This window comes from Bos mutus, chromosome 17, assembly GCF_027580195.1.
Source record: "Bos mutus isolate GX-2022 chromosome 17, NWIPB_WYAK_1.1, whole genome shotgun sequence".
In the NCBI taxonomy this organism is placed as follows: Eukaryota; Metazoa; Chordata; class Mammalia; order Artiodactyla; family Bovidae; genus Bos; species Bos mutus.
The window spans coordinates 27,556,924-27,576,515 of record NC_091633.1 but is presented as its reverse complement, the minus strand read 5'-3'; the positions used below and the strand labels follow the sequence as shown (position 1 = coordinate 27,576,515).

At 46.6% G+C, this 19,592-nt stretch overlaps 1 protein-coding gene and 1 pseudogene across 1 annotated transcript in view; both read right to left on the bottom strand.

Annotated features, from left to right (window-relative positions):
- Positions 1-1,190: 1,190 nt before the first annotated feature.
- LOC138991491 (tRNA (cytidine(32)/guanosine(34)-2'-O)-methyltransferase pseudogene) lies at positions 1,191-14,209 on the bottom strand (annotated as a pseudogene).
- A 1,987-nt stretch (positions 14,210-16,196) lies between these two features.
- EP400 (E1A binding protein p400) overlaps positions 16,197-19,592 on the bottom strand; it is a 107,511-nt gene continuing 104,115 nt past the window's right edge. The window contains 1 exon segment of the mRNA XM_070386356.1: positions 16,197-19,169. Coding sequence (XP_070242457.1) covers positions 18,897-19,169 — 273 coding nt within the window. The 3' untranslated portion in view covers positions 16,197-18,896.

The following is a 19,592-nucleotide window of genomic DNA, read 5'->3' as shown; positions in this document are numbered from 1 at the left end:
TTCATCACCTGATGAATGGATGAGAACACAGGGTGTGTGCGCACCAGAATAAAAGGAATGAAGTGTGGACGTGGGCTGGGGAGGGGCAGGCAAGGGCAGTGGCTGGCTGGTGGTGGGTGCAGTGCCCCGTGGTGATAGGGTTATTGGAAATCCCGGCCTGCCCCTCAGCTTGCCCTTTTCTTTACATCCAGACACGCTTATATCAGAAGAAGGTGACTAAAGACAACAGCTGAGCCTGCAAGTTTTATAATAAATACTAGCAGGACAAAAAATTGCGGTATCACGTTTACCGAGTATTGTGGGGTGGCCAGGCTAGCCCCAACCCCACTGTCCCAGCAGGGCCCAGGGTATGCACAGTGGCCCCGAGCCTGTCCACGAGTTCTCAGAAGGGGTGCAAGTGGCGGGGAGGGTACACGTGCAGGGATACAGGTGGAGGCTCTGGGCCAGGTCAGCAGAGAGGGCGGGAGGCCAGGAGGCTTCAACCAGGGGCCAAGGGTGCCATGTGCCGAGGACTCCATGTAACTGTGCTCCTGAGCAGTGGGAGTGGGAGGGGGTCTGAGTCCAGACCTGCTGGCATCCTCCCTTCCAAGGAAGTAGCCAAGTGACCACAAGGAAACTGGACATGGCTTGACTTAGACTTCCCTCTGAACCTAGAGATACAGAGTCGGCCTGCAGCAGCCCCTGCACCTACTGGGCCCCCAGGGCCCTACATGTCTGGGAGACGGGAGGGAACAGTGCTTTTCAGGTGGGCTGGAGGTACAGGTCACTTTTTGGTGCTGGGTTTCAACAGTGACCTGCTAGGCATTTTATCTGGAATAAAAAAAGACCTCAGGAAAGAGTGAAGTAGGAGGGATTAACAGTGCTGCTGCTGCTACTAAGTCGCTTCAGTTGTGTCCGACTCTGTGCGACCCCATAGATGGCAGCCCACCAGGCTCCGCCATCCCTGGGATTCTCCAGGCAAGAACACTGGAGTGGGTTGCCATTTCCTTCTCCAATGCGTGAAAGTGAAGTCGCTCAGTTGTGTCGGACTCTTAGCAACCTCATGGACTGCAGCCTACCAGGCTCCTCCGTCCATGGGATTTTCCAGGCAAGAGTACTGGCGTGGGGTGTCATTGCCTTCTCTAATAGTGCAGTCAACCAATTAAACTCATCAAAAAAGATATGTCATTACCAGAAGCAGGGACTGGAAATGGTCAAAAGGTACAGACTTCCATTTATTAGGTAAATAAGTACCAGGAATGTAATGTACGACATGACAAGTATAATTAGCACGCTGTAGATTATACATGATACGTGTGAAAGTTGTTGAGTAGATCATGGACTTCCCTGGTGGTCCAGTGGCTAAGACTCCACACTGTCATTGCAGGGGACCTGGATTCCATCCCTGGTCGGGGAACTAGATCCCACATGCCATAAGTAAGCAATCCTGCATGTTCCAAGTAAATCCTTCACTGCATGCTGCAGTGAAGATCAAAGATCCTTTATGCTGTAACTAACACCTGGCATGGCCAAATAGATGAATTGAAGAGTAAATCCTGAATTTTCACCATAAGGAAAATTTTTTTCTATTTCATGTTCTATCTACATGTGATGAACATTCACTAAACTTAGTGTGATAATCCTTCCATGGATGTGCCAGATCATTATGCTGTCCACAGTGCTGTAGGTCAACTACATCTCAATAAAACGGGGGAAAAAGGAAAGAATGGAAGAGGCTGGGAACGTGGCCAACCAGCAGTGGCCTTGGGCCCACCGAGCAGCAGGGTAGGCTGGCGGGCACTGAGCTCACGAAGGATCTAGGGGGACTCTTAAATAACCAGAACTGCATCCCCCAGGGTTTAGGAACTGATCATGTTTCAGGTGGCCCCCAGAACAGGGGGCCTAGTGGGGACCCCTGAGTCCAGCAGCTGCACTGGTCACAACATCCCTGGGCAGTCTGGTCTGCCCTCCTATGTGACCCCTGGGTCAGGCCAGAAGACAGCGTGGCCTCAGTGCAACTGCTCTGCTGCCCTCGCCCACCTAGGGGTGCAGGGTAAGGATGGGGAGTGAGGCAGCTTTGCCGGGTTGGGGTAGAGAAGGCAACAGCAGGTCCTGTCATCCAGGAAAGACCCAGGTGCTGCCTCTGAGCTGGAGCTGGGGGAGGTACCATACCGTGGGGCAGCAAAGGCTCCCTCCTGCTAAAGAACAGCCTAGAATGTGCCCACAGGTGCTTCTGGGAGCTTTCTCTGGCAGATGTGTGAAGGGGGTGCCCTGGCCTGACAGTTTCCCCTCCCCCAGCACATAGCCACCTTCTGATACAAGAGACAGAAGATGATGGCGAGGCTACAGCCACAGCTCTGAACACCTGTGTGTGAACCTGCATCTCCACTCAGCATCATGACAGAGTCAGGCATGAAAGGCAAAGAAGGGGGCTGTCAGGTATCACCAAATACTCCATCTATGACCGGGCACTTGTCATAACCTTATAAAACTACGTGTGACCACACGACTCTTAAATAACCAAGGGTCCAGCTCATGCTCCCCTCTGTGAATCCCTATTCCCATCCCATTCCCCCACAGATCTAACATTTTTTGGGGGGAATTATTTTATAGACCCCAGATCATGTGTCTCTGCAATAGAAATGTGCTCAAAAACCGACCACAAGACTCTTAAGTATTCAAAAATAATCTTCTGAGTTGATAAACTGGTACAATTATTATTGGTATGACAAGTATACTACGATTATAGTAAATAATTACTAAATATAAAAAGTGAAATCTAACAGATGGAGAGGGCTCTCTCTTCTTCAATTAGTTCCTATATCCACAGGATTCAATGTCAACTCCATTGTTTTCAATTTACAGATCAAAACACCGAAAAAAATCCCATTCCCAAAAATAAACTGATGGGATGAGGAAGAGCTTTGTTGTTGAAACGTTCCTCAATCCTTTGCTCCCTTTCTGAGCTCTCGGGTCTGTGGCCAAAAACCACATCCAGACCAGTGCCTTCCTAGCTGGAAGGACGAGTCCTGCAGGTGGAGACAAAGCAGAAGCCACCACCTGGCTAAAGCAGCTGCAGCCCCGCCCCAGCCCACATGAGAGCATCTGTCCTCAGACCTGTGCCCACAGGGGGCAACTGCGGGCACAGCAGGCAGAGGGAAGGATGAGGGGTGTGAAGGCTGCAGAGGCCACTCCCCTGGAGCCATGAGGGAGGCACTCCTCGGAGCCTGTTTATCCCAACACCAGAAAGAACGTTCTGGTTTCCAGAGTTATCACTGAGAAGTTAGCCAGGTTTTCCCCACACCCCTCTCAGTCACTAATTTTCTAACAGACAGTTTACTCTCCCATGAAGTTTTCAAAAATCTGCAGTGAAATCTGCATCCAGTAAAAATCACCACCCCCACCCCCGGCCTTTCTTTCTGGGCAGCTTGTGGGATTTTAGTTCTCCAACCAGGCCTTGGACAGTGAAAGCTTGGAGCCCTAACCACTGGACCTCCAGTGAAAGTGTCAGTCATGTTCAACTCTGCAACCCCATGGACTGTAGCCTGTCAGACTCCTCTGCCCATGGAATTCTCCAGGCAAGAATCCTGGAGTGGGCTGCCATTTCCTTCTCCAGGGGATCTTCCCCAACTCAGGGATCAAACCTGAGTCTCCTGCGTTGCAAGCAGACTCTTAACCTACTGAGCCACCAGGGATCTGGTAGTGGACCGCCAGGGAAACCCCAAATTTTCTGGATGCATGGTATTGTGAGTGTTGAGAAAGGCTATGAACAGGACATTTGCATCACCCCCAAATCTCCAATGGCCCTTCTGAGGTCAATCCTTTCCCCTACAGCCATCTCACCCCTAAAATCCCCAAGCTGTAGTCTGACTCTATAGTTTTGCCATCTCCAGGATGTCATATAGGTGAAATCATACAGAATGCAGGGGCTTCCCTGGTGGTTCAACTGGTAAAGAACCTGCCTGCTAGGAGATGTAAGAGACGTGGGTTTGATCCCTGGGTCGGGAAGATCCCCTAGAGAAGGAAATGGCAGCCAATCCAGTATTCTTGCCTGGAAAATTCCATGGACAGAGAAGCCTGGCCGGCTACAGTCCATGGGGTCGCAAAAGAGTCAGACATGACTGAGCACGCATGCACAACTACAGAATGCAGCCTTTGGTGTTTGGCCTCTTCCTTTCTGCACAGTACACTTGAGATCTGCCTGCCGTCCCAGCACCAGCAGCTTGGTCCTGCTTCCCGAGTGCTGTGTCATCATCTAGAGGGGACGCAGTTTGCTTCTCCCTTTGCCAGGTGAATGACTGGGTTGCTTCCAGTTTGCGGAGATGATGAATAAAGCTGCTCTCAATGTTTGCATACAGGTGATTATGTAAATGCCTGTTTTCACCTCTCCTGTGTGAACAGCGAGAAGTAAGGTTGCTGGGTCAGAGTAAATGATGGTTTAAATAATACAAGCTGCTTCCAAAGAGGCTTTACACTTTCAAGTGCCCACCAAGAGCATGGGAACGGGCTGTCCTACATCCTCAGGAGCCAAGGTCTTCACTGTTGAGCCAGTCTAACGTGTGTGTCCTTGTATCTCACTGCTGTTTTTTAAATATATGAACTTTTAAAAATCAGTACATCTAATTATGAGATCTTATTCAAAGTAGTGGCCAATGTGAACAACATTTTAAGATATCTGCAACTGTAACACAACACAAAAGTAACTGATCAAAAGTAGTAGTGGGAAAGTTGCAGGCATTGCTTTTACTACCGTGATTATGCCGCCAGCGTTCAGATTCCCAAGTAAAGCTAAAATTCCAGCTATATCCGTGAAAATAAAGATGTAATATTTTCTTCCATCAAGTTCACAGATACTGCTGACTTCTACGAGGGTTTAGAAGTCCTGCTTTCAGAGTAAATTCTGGACACATTCAGGACACACGGCTGCGAAGACTTAGAGAAGAGGCAGGACCCTATTCAAGAATTCCCTCTGCAGTGCAGATGTATGTTCTGTGATGTTTCTGTCCTTGCTGTGTTTGTGGTGGTTGCCGGAGGTTCCCACTTGGAGCCTGTATGTTCAGGACTTGCTTTGATGTATTTGAAAACAAGTTCACCTATTCAAGTTATGGTTTTCCTTGAACAGCAAACAGCTTCCAAGTCCTTATCAGACTGCCACCTTAGTTAACATGTTAAGGGGAATAATTCATTTCACTGTCTTCCACCTCAGAGGTCAGCAGGGTATGACCTGCGGGGCGGCCAGGGATGGGGGCAATGTGGACACTGTGCTGATGGGGCAGTCCTGGGGGCAGATCTTCGTGGCCAGCCGCCCCTTCTTCTTCAATGCTCAGGCCTCCTGGTACGATGGTGAGAGGGTGGGGGCTGAGTGCGTGGAGTCTACTTCTATTCTGAGCCGTCTTCTAGGTCCTGTGGGTAACCGCAGTCTGAATCATAGGCGCTCTGGACCCCACAGGTCACAAACGGCACAATGACGCGAGTGGGGCCATCTAATTGGTTGAAATCTGGATCGTAAGAGTGGTCTAGCAGCGGCTTGGACAGGTCAGGCAGGAAGCCCTCAGGAGGGTCATAACCCTTACAGACAGCAAAGGCCTCGATGCTGGTGTTCCGGCTGCTCCTGGGCTTGGCACAGAGCACGCTGGAGAAGAAGACACGCAGCTGGCTGTAGACCAGTGTCACATCCCGGCCTCGGAAGATCTTGGCCACAAAGCAGCCCCCTGGCTTCAGGACGTGTGTAGCAATGTTCAGGGCAGCTAGGAGGAGCTGCGACTGCATATACTCATCGACATCGTGGAGGCCGGTCACATCAGGGGCCCCATCGCACACCACTAGGTCTGCAGGGCAGTCCTCAAAGTGCTGGACGATCTCCTTGGCAGTGGACAGCTGGGTGATGTCCCCCTGGATCTGCACCACACCTGGCAGTGGGGCCATAGCCTGCAGATCCACAGCCACCACGTGGCCAGAGCCCTGGCCTCCGATCTTCTGACTCAGCACCTGGGTCCAGCCGCCTGGGGCCGCGCACAGGTCAACAGCCCGCATCACGCCTTGGAAGAGGTGGAATTCCTCATCCAGCTGCAGCAGCTTGAAGGCGCTGTGGGCACGCCAGCCATTCTCCTTGGAGAGGCGGTGATAGACATCCTGCTTGTCCTCTGATGTCCGGCCCATCTCACAGTTTGTCCAGGCACCTGCCAACACTAAGCTCAAAATTTCAGTTTGGAGAAAAGGAGTGAAGCAGGTTGCCAGTCCAGGAGCAGTACAAGCCTCGGCGAGAGCGCAAACCAGTGAGATTTCAGGATTTCAGTTTGTGTTCTCAGTTGATCTGAGTATGTCGCAGATGCCTAAGGGCAAGCAGAGTGTGGCAAGCCTGTCATCAAGGAAAGCGGTCGTTTGTGCAAAGCGGAGACCAGACCTGAATGTACCACGAGTTCTAGTATCTCGTGCCTATGTGGCCAGTCTGGCGAACTCTCTCACTGCTGTTCTGCTGGGGGCACAGGTTCAATCCGTGGTCAGGTCAGGAAACTAGGATCCTGTATACCATGTGGCATGGCCAAAAACGAAAGAAAAGAAAAATGAATTATTTCTCATTAAGTTTTCACAGTTCTTCATTGGGAAATGATAAGAAATATATAATATACTGGTCTCTGTCCCCGGCTCCTGACACAGAGCTCCTAGAACCCATGGAATCTCCTGAGTGTCAGGGCTGCCAGGAGGGTCTTTTGATCTAACCAGGTGACTCTTGGTGGGCTCCTGGCCAGAGGATGATCACCAGAAAGACTATATACTATGGTCAGAAGCTTGGAACCTTCAGCCTTACTCCCCATCCTCTGCGGAGTAGAGAAGGGCTAGACATTGAGTTAATAATCAGGCCCAAGTAATGGGACCTCCACTGAATCCCAAAGGACAGGTCTAGGGAAGCTTCCTGCCTGGTGAACGCAGGAAGGTGTGGAGACTGGAGCCCAGCGAGGGCACAGGGGCTCTACACGCCTTCCCCACACTCTGCCCTGTGAATCTCTTCCATCTGGCAGTTCCTGAGTTATACCCTTTAATCATAAACCAGTAACCTAGGAAGTAAACTTTTCCTGAGTTCTGTTCTAGCAAATGATTCAACCTGAGGATAGTGGAATCCTCCTGATTTATAGCCGGTGGGTCAAATGGCCAGGTGACAACCTGGTCTAACTGGCACCTGAACTGGGGTTATCTGAGGGGCTCTGCTCTAGCCTTGGGCTCTCAGCATCCAACTGCGCTCTGCCAGGACAGCTGGCCAATGTCATGGGAACCTGAAGAACTGCTTGGTGTGGGAAACCCCACACATCTGGTGTCAGAAGTGTTGTGAGTGCAGAAAATAGGTGTTTTATTATTATTTATATATTCTATGTACTTCATGTATGGATGTGAGAGTTGGGACTGTGAAGAAAGCTGAGCCCCAAAGAATTGATGCTTTTGAACTGTGGTGTTGGAGAAGACTCTTGAGAGTCCCTTGGACTGCAAGGAGATCCAACCAGTCCATTCTAAAGGAGATCAGTCCTGGGTGTTCACTGGAAGGACTGATGCTAAAGCTGAAACTCCAGTACTTTGGCCACCTCATGTGAAGAGTTGACTCAATGGAAAAGACTGATGCTGGGAGGGATTGGGGGCAGGAGAAGGGGACGACAGAGGATGAGATGGCTGGATGGCATCACTGACTGGATGGACGTGAGTTTGAGTGAACTCCAGGAGTTGGTGATGGACAGGGAGCCCTGGCCTGCTACAATTCATGGGGTCACAAAGACTCGGACACGACTGAGCGACTGAACTGAACTGATGTACTTCATAAGTTGTGTCTTTTGCAAATGTTTTCTCCTAGTAACTCTTTTCATTCTCTAAATGTTTTTCACATGGCAAACTTGTTTTTAAGTTCCACTTTTTTTCTTTTATAGATTGTGCTTTTGGTGTTGTATCCAGGAAATCTTTTTTAAAACTTTTATTTTTGGCTGCACCAGGTCTTCACTGCTGCACATGGGCTTTCTCTAGTTGGGGCAGGTAGTGGCTACTATTTGTTGGGGTGCCCAGGCTTCTCATTGCAGTGGCTTCTCCTGTTGCGGAGAACAGGCTCTGGGCACCCGGGTTCAGTAGTTGTGGCACACAGGCTTAACTGCTCCCAAGATCAAGGATCGAACCTGTGTCCCTTGCACTGGCAGGAAGATTCTTATCTACTGTACCACCAGGGAAGTCCCAAGAAATTTTATCCAAGGCTACAAAGATTTTTTTCCTGTATTTCAGAATTGTGAGTTTTACATTTCCGATCCATTTTGCATCCATTCCTATGTATGGTATGAGGTAGGGATTGAGATTATTGCCATAAAGTTTTAAGTTTCAGTTGTTTTAGTTTCTGGATCTGGTTCATGTTTTCATCTGCTTGGTCTCTGATGACCCTGTCTCTTCTCCATGCTTGTTATTTCCTCCTTTTGCTTCTTTCACCATATTAAATACATTTTGCTTATCGTATTCTAGATCCAGCAATTCTATCATCTAACGTATCTTCAGCTGTGAGTCTCACTCCTGAGGGCTCTGTGCTATGTATATTGTGGTTTTCTATTATGAATGTACATTCTGGGGGGTCCGCTGGCCTGAGGCTTGGAGGTGAGGGTTCCTCCAGTGAGGCTAACATTTTCTGAGGTCAGTCCTCTGGGCTTAGACATGGTGCTAATGGCTTCCCTCACTGATTATTCACAAGACCACCAGCAGACCAAGCCCACCATCATCCCATGTGACACAGAGGGAACTGAGGCTGAGAGGGGAGCCTCTCGCATAGGACAAAATGCAGTTGGTATCTTCAGCCCCTCCACTCCTTCACAACTTGGGACTAAAGCCCAGGACACAGGCGATTTCCTATTTCCAAATGTGCTTGAATAAAGTACATGTATTGCAGACAAATATGTTTTATAAGATGTTCAGATCTCGTTTCTTCCATCACAGTACATCATATAAATTCAGGGGAAACATTTGTAAGTTTTTCAGATCACATTATCTGATACAGAATTTCTTTTAAAGATTTTTATGTGAACCATTAAAAAACTCTTTATTAAAGTCACAAAGTTGCTTCTGTTTTGTTTTGGCTTTTTGGATGCATGGCATGTGGGACCTCAGCTCCCTGGCCAGGGATCAAACCCACACCCCCTGCATTAGGAGAAGTCTTTTTTGTTTTTTAAGTATTTTTTTTTTGTTTATTCATTTATTTGGCTGTACCAGGTTGTAGTTACAACATGCAAACTCTTGCTTGTGGCATGTGGGATCTAGTTCCCCAACCAGACATTGAACCTGGCCGCCCTCCATTGGGAGTGCAGAGTCTCAGCCACTGGACCACCAGGGAATTCCCTAGAAGGTGAAGTCTTAACCACTGAACCTCCAGGGAAATCCCTGATATAGAATTTCTATGCAGAAAAATTTGGAGGAAAAAAAATTTTTTTAATTTATTTTTCTGCATCTGGTCTTACTTTACTTGCAGCATTAAGTGATCTTCATTGCTGTCTGTGGGATCTTTAGTTTCGGCAAGTGAGAGCATGGAGTCTTAACTACTGGACCACTAGGGAAGTCCCAAAAACTTTTTCCCGTGTTTTTTTTTTTTTTTTTAATTTTATCAGTGTACAGTTGAAATGAAAAGTTACTTAATTATATACAAAAAGAAACAGAGATGTCATAAAGGAAAAAAGAATTATGTAAAAACGTTCTGTGGGTGTGTGTTGTGGTTAGTCGCTCAGTAGTGTCCAACTCTTTGCGACCCCAAGGACTGTAGCACACCAGGCTTCTCTGTCCATGGAATTCTCCAGGCAAGAATACCAGAGTGGACTGCCATTCCCTTCACCAGAGGAACTTCCTGACACAGGGATGGAACCCTGGTCTAGTGCATCACAGGCAGATTCTTTACCATTTGAGCTATAGGCAAGTCCTATGTTTTAACAAAGTAAAAATGTTCTGAACAAAGTAAAAAAACAAAAATAATCAAGGGGGAAATAATATGCAGTATTTTATTTATAGCTGCAAAGAGAAAATATCCCTAATATAAAAACAGCCCCTAAAAATTAGTAAGAAAACAACTTACTGGGGAAATGGGGAAGAGTATGAAGGACATCTACAGAAGAGATGACAGCGGGCAACAGCAGCTGAGAAAAAGTAACAGAGCTCAACAGCAGAATGCCCTTTCACTTACTCAACTGGCAAACCTTCATGATGTAAAGTAAAGGGTCCTCCCCTACACGGCATACAGGAATATAAGTTGCTATATTTGGGGAGAAATATTCTGTCAATACCTGTTAAGGTTTTTACAATTTATTCATTTTTAAAACCAATCATTTATTAAACTTTTTATTTTATACTGGAGTATGGTTGATCACAATAAACTGTGGAAAGTTCTGAAAGAGATGGGAATACCAGACCACTTGGCCTGCCTCTTGAGAAACCTATATGCAGGTCAGGAAGCAACAGTTAGAACTGGTCATGGAACAACAGACTGGTTCCAAATAGGAAAAGGAGTACGTCAAGGCTGTATATTGTCACCCTGCTTATTTAACTTATATGCAGAGTACATCATGAGAAACGCTGGGCTGGAAGCAGCACAAGCTGGAATCAAGATTGCCTGGAGAAATATCAATAACTTCAGGTGTGCAGATGACACCACCCTTATGGCAGAAAGTGAAGAGGAACTAAAAAGCCTCTTGATGAAAGTGAAAGAGGAGAGTGAAAAAGTTGGCTTAAAGCTCAACATTCAGAAAACGAAGATCATGGCATCTGGTCCCATCACTTCATGGAAAATAGATGGGGAAACAGTGGAAGCAGTGTCAGACTTTATTTTGGGGGCTCCAAAATCAATGCAGATGGTGACTGCAGCCATGAAATTAAAAGACGCTTACTCCTTGGAAGAAAAGTTATCACCAACCTAGACAGCATATTCAAAAGCAGAGACATTACTTTGCCAACAAAGGTCCGTCTAGTCAAGGCTATGGTTTTTCCAGTGGTCATGTATGGATGTGAGAGTTGGACTGTGAAGAAAGCTGAGCCCCGAAGAATTGATGCTTTTGAACTGTGGTGTTGGAGAAGACTCTTGAGAGTCCCTTGGACTGCAAGGAGATCCAACCAGTCCATTCTAAAGGAGATCAGTCCTGGGTGTTCATTAGAAGGACTGATGCTGAAGCTGAAACTCCAATACTTTGGCCATCTCATGCGAAGAGTTGACTCTCATTGGAAAAGACTCTGATGCTGGGAGGGACTGGGGGCAGGAGGAGAAGAGGACAACAGAAGATGAGACGGCTGGATGGGATCACCAACTCTAAGGACATGAGTTTGAGTGAACTCCAGGAGTTGGTGATGGACAGGGAGGCCTGGCGTGCTGTGATTCATGGGGTCGCAAAGTCGGACGGACACAACTGAGCGACTGAACTGAACTGATGGTTGATTAACAATGCTGTGATAGTTTCAGGTGGACAGCAAAGGGACTTAGTCATACATATACATGTATCCATTCTCCCCCTAACTCCCCTCCTACCCAGGCTGCCACATAACACTGAACAGAGTTCTGTGCTATACAGTAGGATCCCTATTAAGATTTTAAATATGTGTACCTTTGACCCATTATCCTAATTTAGTTCCTACTAATGGGAATCTATAGAAACAAAGCAGAATGACCTACGTTTTAAAATACTTACCTCAGCTTTCAATGACTGGAATCAAAGATCTCTCTTGGTAAACATCACATTGCACTTGAAAATACGTGGGTTATTTTCAAATATCTTTTGATATTAATTTCTAACATAATTCCACAGTGATAAGAAAACAGACTCTGTATGATTTAATACCTTTATACCATGAAATTTTTGCACCTTGTTTTATGTTTCTGGATACGTTCCAGTGTCTCCTGGTTTATACTCTATGGGAACTTGAATAAAATTTTTATTCTGCTGTTGGGTGAAAACTATAAATCTTAATTATGTTGAATTGGTTCATAGCATTTTCAGGTCTACTATATCCCACATTTCTGTCTATTCATTCTATTATTTTTGAGAGCTTGATAATGAAACCAAATCCAACTAAAAATCTTAATTTATCTACTTAAAAATAATTGTGATAGTGGATCTATATGTAACTTTGTTCTGTATTTTCCAAGTCTCCTGTCAATGTGTTATCATACTTTCATAATTTAAAAAATTAAAAAAAGATTTTTTTAAATACTCACCTCAGTATGACTCTGTAGTGGTAAAAGCCGGACTCTAAGTGAAAAACCCATCAATGGGGAATAATGAAATAAATATAGTATATGCTCACTGTGGATTATCATCAGACATAAAAAGAATTAAGTTGTTTATCTCTTGACTTGAATAGCTGTTGGAGATCTATTATGTGAGGAAAAAAAGTGGGGTGGGGTGGGGTAAATAGGTCTAAGGACAGAGAACAGAAAGGAATTCTTATTTTTCTATGTTGTTTGAATTTTATGAGACTATTTAAAAACTAACTGGTTAAGACTCCGTACTTCCAATGCAGGAAGGGCAGGTTCAATCCCCGGTCAGGGAAGTATGATTCCATATGCTGTGGTGTGGTCAAAAATAAATAAATCAAAATACAAAAATAAGCCAGGTGACTTTCCTGGTGGTCCAATGGTTAAGAATCCACGTTCCAATGTAGGGGGCATGGGCTGGATTCCTGACCAGGGAACTAAGATTCCACATGCTGTGGGACAACTAAGCCTGCAATACCACAACTAAGACCTGATGCATCCAAATACAGAAGTAAATAAATAAGTACTTTAAAAAAGTAAGTCAGACACAAATATGTAATCTCTGTGGCAGTTGGAATGAAACAAACACAGGAGAATAGCAAAGCTGGGTTTTCCTTCTTCTTAGAGTACCTCAGCACAACTCTGCATCGAGCACAATCTTTCACCACTCTCCTCCACATGGTCGGTGTCACCAAAACTTTGAGGGGCCAAGACTCATTTTAGATCATTTTGTTCTCCTAGTCCAAACGTGTCGTGCCCCATAGTTCTCAGGGTCATTTCTGAAAACCATATTCTTATACCACCCGACAACTGATGATCCTCCCAAAACTTCCCCAAGGACCCCTACATTGCATTATCAACTTTCAAATATTAAAACTTCACTGCTTTGGGGCATCCATAAAGAAAACTTATGATGATAACTGATATTTAATTATTAATATTATGAACCATTAGTGGTGTATCAACAGGCCCAGGAGTACAGAGAGTCACACCCAGAAGTACTCTGTATCACGCTGTTCTCATTAAACCTATTTTTCTTCGCAATCTCATCTGCTACATATTGTTAAAGGAGAAAGTTCTATTTATCTATTACCTCGACGTCAACATTAAGTAGACACTTTTATAAATAAACTAACATGTCCATTTGCTTGGCTAAAGGTTAGAGAAATGTGTGTGCAAAACCTGAGTCATTTTGTAGGCGTTGGCCATCTCTACACAATACACAAAGCCCCTAGGAAGATTTTAAGATTCGACATTGCATCTGGAAAATAAACCTGGTTTTGAGAGACCCTCCACGCCCTCAGTTCTGCAGACGCTGAGACAGCACACGTCATTCTCAGACCCCGGCCCCGTGAGTGAGGCTGGAGAACCGTTAACCCAATCTGGCAGCCTGGGAGCCTAGAGATTTTTCGCACGTGAACTGAGAGCTACTCGAAGCTAAACCAGGTTTCCGTGAGGAAGGAATCCTTATCAGCTTCGGGGACAGACTTCCGTCCCTGAAACTGCGCAAAGGTGTTCGCAGTTCTCGCTGGGTCCTGGGGAAGGCCTCCGGGGAGAGGGGGTGGGGAAGCGCCTCTTCCGACTGACGCCCCCGGCGGGGTCGCCAGACGACGCGCCGACGTGGAGCACCCGCAGGCGAAGGCACCGAGGACAGCGCCCTCCAGGGGCCGGCTGGGGGCTCCCGGGAAGAGAGACACCAGGGCAAACGTCACGGGTGGGGGGCAGCGCGGAGAACTGAGGGTGAGGTGGGCCGGGGGAACCGCGGGGCCACTGGCGGGCGCGGGGGCTGAAAGCTGCGCCGCCATGAGCACGTCCCCCCCCGCCCCCCGCCCGGGTGCGGACAAGCTTCTGCACTCACCGTGGCTGCCCGGCGACACGGCGGCGAGCGCCAGCGGGGCGAGAGCTGCGTCAGCCGGGTGACCAGGCCCTTTCCACTTACCAGCCGACCGGCCTAGCCCAGTGCGCAGGCTCAGCAGTGTAGGAACCGGAAGGAGAGGCGGGATGCGGGCGGGACCTGCGCGCGGGTGCTCGGTCAGCGCCTGCGCACTCCCCCGGCCTTGTTCACCCGCGGTCACCTGGGCCCAAGCCCTCCTTCAATCATTCTGTTTTGCGTCCAACTCGTCCGTCCGCTCCTCCCCCGTCCCGTCCACCCCCTCATCACATACTTAATTACCTGTTAACGGTGACGAAGCACATCTCGTCCTTGCCCTGATAGAACCTGCAGTCCAGGGAGGAGGGGACACACATCAACAAGTAAATAACCAATTAGAAAATAAGGCTAGGCCAGACAGGCCGAGCAGCTTGAGAAAGGGAGGTGGTGGTTGAGTGCCTATTTTCAGTTGGGGGAAGGGAGTCAGAAGACGCCTAATAGGCTAAGCTGGGATATAAAGGTCCACAGGGATAATTTGTTTTCTCCTGTGACCAGGGAGATGGTCCAGTGTGTCTATCCCTGGTTTCACTCTTGCTGCCACTAAACACCATCTGCACTGCAGACAGGGTGAGCTTTCAGAATTGAAAATCAAGTCGTCTTCCAGGTTTCAACCTTCCCCATTTGCTTGGAATGAAATTCAGATTGCTTGTCATGACCTTGTCCCTGTTTCTGCATGGTACTTACACTGTTTTGAATTCTTCTATTATCTGTATGGAGTATGAGAATGTAACCTCCTTTTCTACTCTGCTCATAGATTTAGCTCCAGGGCCTTGAAAACAAATTGCCACATGGTGTGAAAAGAAGAGAAGCGAAAAGCAAAGGAGAAAAGGAAAGATATAAACATCTGAAGGCAGAGTTCCAAAGAATAGCAAAAAGAGATAAGAAAGCCTTCTTCAGCGATCAATGCAAAGAAATAGAGGAAAACAACAGAATGGCAAAGACTAGGGATCTCTTCAAGAAAATCAGAGATACCAAAGGAACATTTCATGCAAAGATGAGCTCGATAAAGGACAGAAATGGTATAGACCTAACAGAAGCAGAGGATATTAAGAAGAGATGGCAAGAATACACAGAAGAACTGTACAAAAAAGATCTTCACGACCCAGATAATCATGATGGTGTGATCACTGACCTAGAGCCAGACATCCTGGAATGTGAAGTCAAGTGGGCCTTAGAAAGCATCGCTATGAACAAAGCTAGTGGAGGTGATGGAACTCTGGGAGTTGGTGATGGACAGGGAGGCCTGGCGTGCTGCGATTCATGGGGTCGCAAAGAGTTGGACACGACTGAGCGACTGATCTGATCTGACCTGATCTGATGCTCAATAAAGGGATTCCCTGGTGGTTCAGACAGTAAAGCCTCTCTATCCTGCAATGCAGGAGACCTGGGTTCGATCCCTGGGTTGGGAAGATCCCCTGGAGAAAGAAATGGCAAACCACTCCAGTACTCTTGCCTAGAAAATTCCATGGATGGAAGAGCCTGGTGGGCTACAGTCCATGGGGTCACACAGATACGACTGAGCGACTTCACTTCACATGATCAATAAACATTAGCTGAATAAACCAATAATTTTTCATCTCTCTCATTAGCTTTGATTTTCTTAAAGAAATGAACCAATGTTGCTTTTTCAAAAAAAATTTCCATCACTAGTGATAAAGCTGGCATGTAATATGCTTCAATAAATATTTGCTGAAGAGGATAAAATAGGAACACAGCACAGCTGGGTAAACACTGCTACCTTGTACAAGGTAGTACTGGAGAACAAGAATATTATGAATAATAAAATGCATCCGGTCTTTCCTCCCTGTGTAGCTTTGGAACAGAGTGGCCAAGAACGCATGGTCTCTGAGGAGAGAACTGGTGATTTCACTGAAAGACTCCATTCCTTCTAGTTCCTTCTACCCTGTGGGGGAGAGGCAAGGAGAAGAAAACTTCAGCTTCCAACACTACTTGGTTTCTCTGTATTTTGTTTTCACATGAATGAAATAAATACGATATCTTACTTTAACTTGAACAGTAGTTTTCTATGAAAGACAAAACAAACAAGCATATAAAAAGGTCAATTTATTATACCTTTTGTTTGGTGGGATATCAGTGCCCTTTAAAACCCTACTATTCAAGTACAAATGATTATGTTTACAAAGTATTTACAATTTCAGTCTTTCTTTATATTTTAAAACACAACAGCTATCTGGACACAACAGTTAACAAAAAATCCTGAAGGTGGCAAAAGGGAAAGCCTCTGCCTGAGGAGGCTCACTTCAGTCTCCTGCTTCCCTCAACCCTGTGACCACCACCCGGCCCCCACTAGAACAAATGTCTCTGAATCAACGAAAAACTGGGTGACTGATTTCCACGGTGGCCAATTCCAGTTTGACAGTGTTTGGCTGCTGTCTTTGTTTTATGTTCTGAAGATTTCTTTCAATCATTACCACTGCACTGGGGTGGGGGTCGGGGTGGGGGGGGGACCCTATTCTGCAAGGTAATATGGGATTCTGCCAACAGTATCAATCTGAGGAAACCTGGAAAACACCACCCTAAACTCACACTTAAATATGTAAAGTTTAACCTTTAAAACAGAAGGTCAAGAAAACAATACACTGGAACTTTTACCTACAAATGACACTATGGAAGACTATGAGGTCAGTGGCGACATCTAGATGTTACTAAATTGAGTGATACCAATAAAACTATTTTCTCTCCCATATCTTGCGACAGGAAATTGCAAAGGAAACAACTTCTTTCACTCACATGGTAAGACAGGGCAGGAGTTCCACACTGCAAATATTCAGACTCCAGTTCTGTTCTCTTAGAAGGCTTTTGAGAGACTTCTCTAAATTTTTCTTCTAGTGTTCTAGATTAATGGAGGACTTCTATTCAGGCAGCTATTTCTAGGATATTCTAAACACTCAACATTTCACCACCATCTACAAAGAGACCGTCAACACTCCATGAAAGATAAGAACAAAACCATCGGCTGCACAAATTAAAATAAGCTGAAAAGGAGAATTCCTTTTTAGTTTTGCACATTTGAGGATTTAAAAAAATGTAGAAACTCTCCTCAGCACTCAGCTATGAAGTATTTCCTGCACGCAGTACTCTCTCATCACAGCAGGTACCAAAGCACAATGAACAAGTCAGAAGGCAAATTACAGTGTTCTGTTTTGGTATGTTCAATTTATTGAAATGTTAAATCCCTCCCACTTTCAATACCTCATTTTAACTTTTTTCCAAATTTCGTGCCAAGAAGGCAAAAATTAGCTGCTTAGTTGGCTTCACTAAGTATCAATTGCCATATTGCTGTCCACATAAATTGATGGGAAATAAGAAAAATTCAGGACAGAACACTTTCCTTTTTGTCATAAAAAGTGATACAAAGGGGGAGGAAACTGATTAAAATGAAAAATCTCTTGGTATGCTAAAACTTTTCCTTAGTACACAGAGACCTCACACAACCTGATCTCCAGGACCAAAACTGTAAAATATGCACGGAGACAGAGCAGAGAGGGTGTCATCAGACGAGTGCCTTTTCCTTGGGTGGACACTTCCAGGTAAGCAGACATCATCACCCAATCAAGTCCACTGCAGTTGCCATAGTGGGGAAAAAAAACAACACCTAAAAGCAGCAAACACAGGGCCGCCTCTCTGCCCCTCAACCATGGGGCTGCCACGCCAAAGAGCTTGGACAGCTCCCCGCTTTAGGCAGAAACCCAAGCAGCCGATCTACTCACAGATGAGACATGACAAGTCTAGTATGAAGATGCCACCACATCCATTTCTGTAGATTATACTTGTAGGTGCATAAACACACCACCTGTATAGAGACTTCTCACCTCCGCAGGTCACGCCTGGGCTGGGCCTGAGAGCAAAGGGGCGATGCAGGCTGCCTGCCCTCAGTGGGCATCTGGCCCCACCCTGCACTCAGCGGTGCACTCTGCAGTGTGACGACCCTTGCACAGCACTCTGGGCCCTGAACCACTCCCAGATGGGAGCCTCACAAAGTCTTCGGGAGCTGCCTCAATACTCTAAGTCCAATTACAAGTTTATCCAAAACCTGGGAAAATACTGTGGATGTACTGGGATGGGAGCAGTCCCAAAGGTTCCGTTTACATGGAAACTGGTCACTCTAGGGGAAGCCACACCAGTGCTCTTTGGAATGAAAATTCAACCTCAGGTCACTTCCGTTCAATGCCAGCTGGGGACACGTTATAAATGTGCTTCGATGTGTATCAGCCTTAAGCCTCTCCTTTAAGGGTCCAAACAAGTCACATTTTAGGAGGGAGGGGAAAAATCACACTGGTTTTCTCTGAGATGACCTACCTTAGATGTTAGACAGTTTTTCTCCTCCCATACTGTGTTTTCAAATAGGAATAAAGAACCAAACAGAGGCAGATGCTGTCAGACCACGTTTTAGCTTCTATGGTCTACTTTATGACTCACTGCACCTTCCAAATGGCTGCTTGCAACATGCAAAACACTGTACACTAACAGAGAAATTCTAGCTGGCTTTCAAGACCCAGCACTATTGCTCTGGAGGAGAAACTAAAGGTCAAACACCTAGGAAAAACTGCCACTGTCACTTTTTCGATCAGTTACGTAACACAGAAAGGGTGTTCGCTGAGAATTGCCGCTCCAGGTGCTGAACATCCCACAGGACCCAGTCCCAGGGTTCAGTAAATAAAGTCTATCCCGTCTTGGTAGGACGGTGGAACGCACAGGTAGCCCGCCTGGGGCTGCCCTCTGTCCCAACTAGGGGCACGGAGGTTTGGTGGGCGTCTTTAACCTGACGGCAGGGACCCTCATCTGGAGCTTGGGCTGCTGGTTCGGGCTGTCGGAGGCGGCTGGCACCTGGGCAGGGGTGGGGACACCAGGGGTCTGCAGCTGGGCGGCCGCTGTGGTCACCACTTGCTGCTGCATGAGCTTCTGCTGCACCACCTGTGCTGTCGCCGTCACCGCAGGGATCATCTGGACCTGCTGCCCAGCAGCTGTCGCCTGGGTGAGAGTCACAGTCTGAGGGGAAGCCTGAGCCAAAAGAGAAACACACAGTGTCGAAAATGCATGTCAGATGACACACAAAATTAAACACTCTTGGGTGTGGGAAGGAGGGGTGTTTAGAAACTTAGCTAGCACGAATGCATCTGTGAAGTGTAAAAACTACCCAACATATCAAAATAGGACCTCCAGTGTCTAACCAAACAAAAGTCAGAACACTGAACTATTGGTGCTTTTAGGCTAAAAGTGGATGATGCCTCTGGGGAAACGCACACGTCAACGACTGGGGACTGACAGCGCTGGTGTTCAGCTTCTAATACCATTTGGTTTCTTGAAATCTACGTGCCAGCGTGATTTTGAACAAAATAAAATTATTTTAAAGCACTGCTTTTATACTACCACATTTCTCAGCAGTAAATAAAATGGTAAGAACCCGAAAGCTAGGCTCTGTTA